General features: G+C 46.7%; 2 protein-coding genes across 2 annotated transcripts in view; one reads left to right on the top strand and one right to left on the bottom strand.

Annotated features, from left to right (window-relative positions):
* Nucleotides 1-2,447: 2,447 nt before the first annotated feature.
* LOC139685791 (collagen alpha chain-like) lies at nt 2,448-2,789 on the bottom strand. The gene has a single exon (XM_071582908.1). It carries the CDS (start codon nt 2,787-2,789, stop codon nt 2,448-2,450), a length of 342 nt encoding a protein of 113 aa, XP_071439009.1.
* Nucleotides 2,790-2,886: 97 nt separating this feature from the next.
* LOC139685849 (runt-related transcription factor 1-like) overlaps nt 2,887-7,715 on the top strand; it is a 265,076-nt gene continuing 260,247 nt past the window's right edge. Inside the window, exon 1 of the mRNA XM_071582962.1 lies at nt 2,887-3,292. Within this exon, the coding sequence (XP_071439063.1) occupies nt 2,938-3,292 (355 nt within the window). The 5' untranslated portion in view covers nt 2,887-2,937. The remainder of the gene's footprint in view (nt 3,293-7,715) is intronic.

Below are 7,715 nucleotides of genomic sequence, written 5' to 3'. Positions count from 1 at the left end.
AACCCCATCTTCATAGATTAACTGAAAACAGAATGGGGCCGGTGGTCTCAATTTCACCCAAAATAAACTCATATTCTTTCTTACCCCCCCCCCTCTCAACTGCCATCCCTCTCTCCCCGAAAACTCGCCTACTTCTTCCCCCTCCAAACTTCGTCGCCCCTTTTAAAACTTTTTCCGAAAGCACCGCATGGCCCGAGCCCAATACGAAAGGGTTTTTCACGCGCTCACAGCCTCTTCATTCAGCTGTTTGTTTGTGAATGTGAACACGACCCGAGTTCGGCATATTATCTTTCGATGGCCGTGTCTCCCCGGCACTCGAACTCATCATTTAACGTGTCCAAGGAGAATGGCGGCAGTGGAACCCTTTACACGCGTACGAAACGGGCTGGTCTCTCTCCGCCTAATGTTTGCCAAGCGTCTTCCCCTCACAGAACGTGCCTAACGCCACTCTGCTCCCGGAACCATCCTTCCTTACCCAGTGCTTTCCCAAGTGCCGGTTGTCCTCATCGAGACTTGAGTTTAACACCCGCTGAGAGCCGGAGAATTGATAATCGAGGTGCGCCGGTAAGTGACTTCCTGCGTGTGTGACGATATTCCTGGAGTGTGAAGGGTGAATACTTTCAATTTCTGCGCAATTATTATTGTATCACAGTTGATGAAGATGGTTTTAAAATACTCATTTCAGTATTTAACTCTGAAAGTGGTATGAATTCCTTGGATGTATTAGTTGACTGGTCGCTTACTTCCCATGTGCGAGTTTTTAGTCATAACTTAAACTACTATTATTAATAAGTCCTTGTACTGCTACTTAGCTACGTATCTAAAATAATTAGCTGCATTGATAGTAGAGCTTAAAAAGAGGGCGTTACATTCGCCAGGTACATAATTGTAATATCTCAAATTATGAGCTCTACATTTGATCCCATTCTCTCCCAATTAATCCCATTGTATTAATTATTATGGGAGGCGCCTGAAAGCTAAGGTCATTAGCGCCGTAACGGATGGATGGGAATGAAAGAAGCGTTGAGAGACACCCTACGTCGGCATTGGCCTAGTACGAACGAATGGCGCCAAGGGATCAGCAGTGTAACGTCCCATACGACGGACGGCGTATCTACTTAAAATGCTCTCCACTTAGCACCCCAAGTAGGGATTGGGATACCACTGAAATAACCGGCCTTCACCGGTATTAAAACCCAGGCCTTGGTTTTCTCCCATGTTTTAAATTTAACCATCGCTAACGTTTAAGGCCAGTCGTAGTTGTTTGTGGCAAATGAGAGAACATAATGAGCTTAACGTAAAATGTAATATGAAATGCTTGCATTAAAATCATACCTCTTTACGTTTCCCTCTCGCGGCTCAGACCAAAGATTTTCAAGGGGTGTATCAGACCGCCCGCCCATAGGATAGAGACCGCTGCCTTTTAAGTCTGCGGAGAGGTCACCAAAGAGGTGGCGCTCTCGGTGCTCCGTCACGACAAAGGGCTTTCTAGTGTATTCGATTTCTCGCCAAACCTGCGTGCGCCGCATTTAAAAACATTTGCTTAGCCATTCAAGTTTACGTCCTGCGTCCCGCCTCTTCCCCCAACCCGCGGAACCACCGTGTACCCCCTTCCCGTCCTCCCACCGCCGCGCGCCGTGCGAGCGAAACCGCGGTCATTTCGCAGAGTTTTTATTGTAACTCTCGGAATTCCGTCTTGCGTTGAGCGACCCTTGTTCCCACCGCTGCCCCCGACCGTTTGCCCCTCTCCCGTAACCCTTTCGCGTTCGCCCCATTTCTCCCAACCCTCCAACCCCCCCCTTTCCCCCCGGAGCGGAGCGATACCCGATATGGGGGTGGTGATGAGGTCCGGCAGCGTTCGTTTCGGTTCGGATGGGTTCGTTGCGGCCCGGCCCGGGTCCGGGGGTGGTAGGGGGTTGGGGGAGGAGAATGGGGGAGTATAGTGGGGGGTCCGCGTGTGAGTGGGGGAGGGCAGGCGTGCGCTGGGGGCGGCATTCGCGGGGGGCGTGGTGGCAGAGCAGGCCTCCTCGTGTCCACGTCAGCTCCCGAGCCTGCGTCGTCTCCCGCCTCCTCTCCCCTCCCACCCCAACGCCTCCGCACATGCTCGCCTCTTCGTTAACGCGCGATTGTGTTATTTGTTGGCATTCGGCTGACTAGCGCCGGCAAATTGAGTCGCTGGGGCGAGAGCGCGTGGACCGAGGAGCGCGGCGACCTGATAAGAGAGAGAGAGGGAGTCGCCGTGTGTGTCCCGCCGGGAGGGAGGCCGTGTCCGACGCGCACCTTCCTTCCTTTCGGTCTTGGCGCCCTCGCCTCTGCGTTCTCCCCCCCCGCCCCTCCCCGTCCCCTTCCGGGCCCCCCCGTAACCCCCTCCCCAATCGCCCCCCAGCCGAAACGCGACTGCGCCCTTGCTCTCCCGTCCGCTCCCTCGGCCGCCAGCCGCGTGGGATCTAGGCCATTGCCTTCCGTGGTGTGTGCCGCGTACCACGCTGCGTGGTGCCGCCCTTCACGCCCCAGGAGCCCCCGCGTGCGTCGTCATCCGAGGGCGGTGTCCCCGTGTGGTGCCCGTCAAGGGGGGCAGCCGGCCCCGTGGAGACGCTACCGGAGGCCCTCTTCGCCCGCGCTGCGTCCTCCGGGGAGGAGAGCTCGTCGGCCGAGAGCTTTCCGGAGGGTCCATCGGACGTCGGCGGGCCGCGCTCCCCCGTCTCACCGTGGCCCCCCGCTCGCGTGTTGCCGGCAGGAGGGCCAACCCTCCCCTTCCCGCCCTCCAAGATTGCTTCCGACGTCACCATTTGGTCCACGCTCGCCAAGGCGGAGGCCAAGGCCGCCTTTGTGGGCCACCGCTCGTCCGCTGGGGACTCGATCACCGCGACGGTGGCGGGTGGGGGCGGAGGGGGGCAGGACTCGGCTTCGGCCACGTCCTCCGCCTCCGATGATCAAATGCACCCCACGGCCGACACCAACGCGTTCAATGACAGCTACACCAAGATGACGTCGGACGTCCTGGCGGAGAGGGCCCTCGGGGAGATCCTATCGGAGCACCCTGGGGAACTGGTGCGCACCGGCAGCCCTCATTTCGTGTGCACGGTGCTCCCGCCTCACTGGCGCTCCAACAAGACCCTCCCGGTGGCCTTCAAGGTGGTGGCTCTGGGTGGCGTGGACGACGGCACTCTGGTGACCGTGAAGGCAGGGAACGACGAGAATTACTGCGCGGAGTTGCGGAATTGCACGGCCGTCATGAAGAACCAAGTGGCCAAATTCAACGATCTCCGGTTCGTTGGACGGAGCGGAAGAGGTGAGATGGTCCTCATCGTTTATAAGGGGCCCTGAAGAGGGCTAAGGGGCCGCGATGCCCCGAGACCCCCGCGGGTGTTGCGATGAGGCAGTTTCGCGCGGCGCGGCGCGAAGTTCTCGCCAATGGCGGGACGCGGGCCGGCCGGCATCCGCCTCTCCCCGCGCCCGTCTCCCGATAAACGAAGTCGGAAAGTCGGGCCAAGTTTTCCCTCGCGGGCCCAACTTCTGAGAAACTTTTTGCGCATGGCAGAAAAATTCCCCCCACCAAGGCTGCCCCCCCGCCCCCGACGCCCCCTCGCGCGCCCGATCGTCCCCATCCCCCTCGGAAATAGACCACGAAGTCGGCGGCGGGGCCATCCGACACCCTCGCCTTGTCTCCGTGGCATGTACGCCAATGAATACCACGTGCTCACGCGAAATATTGTCACCACGCGTGCCCGATACGCTTGAAGGAATAATGTTGCGATCGCTGTTTGTTGGTATCGCGGAAGCGCTTGTTCAACACCTTGTAATTAAGTTAAGGAGAAATCCACTCCTTCGGAACGAAACTTGTAGATATTGTTGTAAATATTTTCGCCGTCTTATGTGCATCACCCAACTGATAATTCAAATGATCAATGATTTGAGTGTGTTGTATATTCTGCTAGTAAATAATGAACCAGGAATTCATGCTTAGTATATTTCTCTTTAGTGAACTGATGGGAAAAGTATGATATCGCCGGTTAACGGTATATTTTTGTCTAAAAATGGTTCTTTTTTCTTTGACAAACCGTTATAATATTTTTCACCGACTCAAAATATTTAAGAAATAGTTGATCAAAATTTTCTCTGAATCACTTTTGATTTTATAATCGCGTATTCCTCACAGACGTCTAAGGGAAATTATGTTTATTTTAGCTTTTCACTGTTCTCATAACACTCATGTCTTGGATATATGTTGAACAATGGACTTCTTTCTGCCGCCACCAATAGTTCAAGGAAAATATGCTCTTCTATGTTTTTGTTATTATGACAAAAATATCTGGCTAAATTCTCATTGTTCCATACGGGATTATGTTTTACGAAACTTTTAGGTAAAAGTAAAGAAAAAAGTTTGGATAAAGCAGTATCATTTTTCATACTGTTTCTCGACGAAGGCTTTTAATTAATTTGCGTTTCAGGGCATATCTAATTATTTTGACTTTACTTTGACAAATCAGGATGGCGTGATAGCAAGAGTACACCTGGATTGATTTCAAAAGACCAAAGGTGGCATTGCCGATCGCCAAGTGGACCTCGGTTGCCACTGACACATGTTTCTTTTGGTATCACGTGGCATCCGAATATCATCTCAGTTGCATTAACGTTGAGTAATCTCTGCAACCTTTGGGCTTTATTACGACACCTCACCTGAAGGATGATATTTACATTCAGGGGAAAGTAACCCGGATTCCCGTAGGACTTTGGTAATACTTACTTCTATAATTTGGGCGAGAGACTGTTTTGTTCACTTTGCATGTTTGTAGACATTACAAAATTAGAATAGATATCTTAATACAATAAAAGTATAATTCCACTGTTAAATAATATTTTTCCAAACCACCTGCTTGGTAGCATTATCCAAGACCTTCTGTCACTTAACGATAATAATTACTACTTATTTACTTAAAAATAGCCCTTCCTTTTCGCCGACAGTGCCGAAATTTAATTTTAGAATATAGATATTCTTAAAAAGTGAAGTTTTTGAAGTTAGTTCATTGAAAAATCGCAATAACTTATTTTTGATAATATGCGTAAGAATTGTTCACTGTAGCGCCACGTGCTTGTAATAATTTCTCTCTAATACACGTTTTTCGTGAGAGGGAATGCTGTTCACATGTCTCCCTAGCTTTCATGCTCGAGGCATATGTCAAGGAATATCGATCGATCTCTTTCCTTTCTTTGGGTCTATTTGTGTTTAACGATAGCAATTTGAAGGAATGCATCGCGTGCTTCCGCTCACCCGACCAGGCGTCTCCTTTTTCGCCTCGCTCGGATTCTAAAGGAGCAGTCGAATGTGCTCTTCGGACGGCGCGGCTGAGGACGGCTCGCAAGCGCTCTCACTCGCGCTTGCATGTGCTACCGTGCAACGATCGCCATCCTTAATCTACCAATAATAATCTGCCTTCCCAATCACTCCATTAATGTTTTACTGTAAATGATTCCTTTGATTCTGGATAAAATAAATAATAGTTTTCAAAAGCAAATACTAACAAGTGGAAATATGATCGGCTAAGACGAAAATTACTGTTTTCGGTTGGCAACGGAGTCTGTGGGGGTATTTTATCTTACCTAGTAAGTTTTTGTTCTTGGATTCACTTTCGACAAGTTTTATTCAGCAAACTAGCAACAGTTGCATGACTCAAGTATGTTAGATCAGCTTTGGAAGTGGAAATTGGGTTTTTTGGTCCGTTTGCGTAGTTTGGTGCATGATTTATTTACATTAAGATACTTACGCTAGAACTTTGACCTTGCGTTCCAACATACATTTTCAAATAAATACCTTTAAAATTGTGTGTTTACTGCGCTGAGTACGATGAAATTTTGAAGGCGGCATTTGATTTCGTTGTGAAAAGTGTGGAAGAAATTCTGATGGATTTATCATCAAGAGGGACAAGCGCGAAGTTTAATGTGACTGTGTGGGGAACGAATGCAAATAGGTGTGCATCGTATTGTTGGATCCCCAATAGAAGTACAATATTTTCCGTGTTCAATAGTGTATTGGATTAATGAAATGGATTGTAATTATCGTACGATTTATCATAAATTTAATTCATAGATTGTTAGTATTGTCTAATTTACATTCTGTTGAAGTTTTTATTCTAAAAGTACTGCTGGAAGAACATTTTACAAATTTTCACTTTATCCTTCCGTGACAAATTTGAAATAAGCATGTATGTGCCAGTTGAACAACTGTTGAAATCAATTGCAGTTTTTATTTGAGTTGGTTTGTTTTTTTTAAACTTACTGATATTTAAGTGCTTCCACATTTTAATTGCTTGATTTAAGAGGTATATGGGAAATGGTTTTACCAAAAGGGTGCGATTACTAAATCTTAGCTTATCATAGTCATTCTTCAGAGTGCACGAAAGGAGGTGAAGTTTTTCGAGTTCCTCCCGCCCCTAAGCCATGTGATTTTCATCTAGTTATTGCTCCCTTCACGTCCGTGCATCAGTTGTTACCATGTGGTGCATCTAATCAGCAGGCTCAACTTAGTCACATTATGGAGTGCATTTTAATTATATGAATTAAAAAGTTCAGTGTCCATACGGGTAACCAAACATGTGCTGTCCCTTAGAAATCAGCTTTCATCTTTTCTTGTGTGAAAACAGCAATAAATTGGCCAGTCAGTGACACAGGCGGCTAGTTTTATATAAAAAATGTGGATTGTGGTATTCTTGGTATCATTTCTTGGAATGTGCTTCTAATGGATACGAAGAAGAAGATCTGAAATATTCATCTAAAAAGTGTGAACGTGATCCTTTGCACAAAAGTATATTCTTCGATTCTGCTTTTGCAACGCTTAGCTGATGTGCATGTGGAGAAGAAAAAGTACGTTGCCCATAATAAAATCTCAGTTTCCTGAGAAAAACATAAATGTGGGCGTTAATGAGGAATCTGAGAATTTCCTCAGTTCAGGGAAAACGCACTTGATTATGATTAAGTCAAAGTTATCTAGCGACGGAAGCCCATTTGTCCCTTTATCCTGATATAAATAAATTTTACAAGCAAGTGTAACTAAATTTAATGATCATTAAATTACATTCGGCGGTAACTCGAGTTTCAGTATAAGAATTTAGTGGATCCAATTTAGTGATCGGTATGGTTTACGGCTCATTCTTTGAGATTAGCTTAAATTTAAGCATTTATGCCGAAAACACTTCAAAATATGCGGACTAGATTATCATACACGAAAAGCAAATATGTCTTCGAGAAAGGTACTTATAAACCTAAAATTCTTTTACCTTTTGACACCAGGTTAATTCTACTCACTTGGATGTAACGGGGAAACTAATATAATTATGCACCGTTGTAAACTGTCATCAACTTTAGTCTTTCATTCCTCAAATTTGTCCAACAACAATCTTACCATGTAGCTCTGTATGCGTGTTGAAATTTCCAAATGCAATAGGTAACTCATTTACAAACTTTTATCCTCCATCAAAGTCAAAACAAAGGAATCAAAAAAATGAATCCCAATTTCCAGGAAATAATATTTTCAGGCCTTTATCACTCACTCACATAAATATATATAAATCATTACATGAGAAGATTTATGTACGTTATGTAAGTAAATACTTATGATATTAACAATGCCATAATTCGCTGCAGCTAAGGGAGTACTAATTTTGTCAATGGTTATTTATCGTTGCATTGCTGAGTGATGGGTATTAGGAATTGGTTAT

The sequence above is a fragment of the Hetaerina americana genome, unplaced genomic scaffold (assembly GCF_022747635.1).
Source record: "Hetaerina americana unplaced genomic scaffold, ioHetAmer1.1.p SCAF_12, whole genome shotgun sequence".
Taxonomy (NCBI): Eukaryota; Metazoa; Arthropoda; class Insecta; order Odonata; family Calopterygidae; genus Hetaerina; species Hetaerina americana.
The sequence above is the reverse complement of the archived record's forward strand: the minus strand, read 5'-3'. Positions and strand labels throughout refer to the sequence as shown.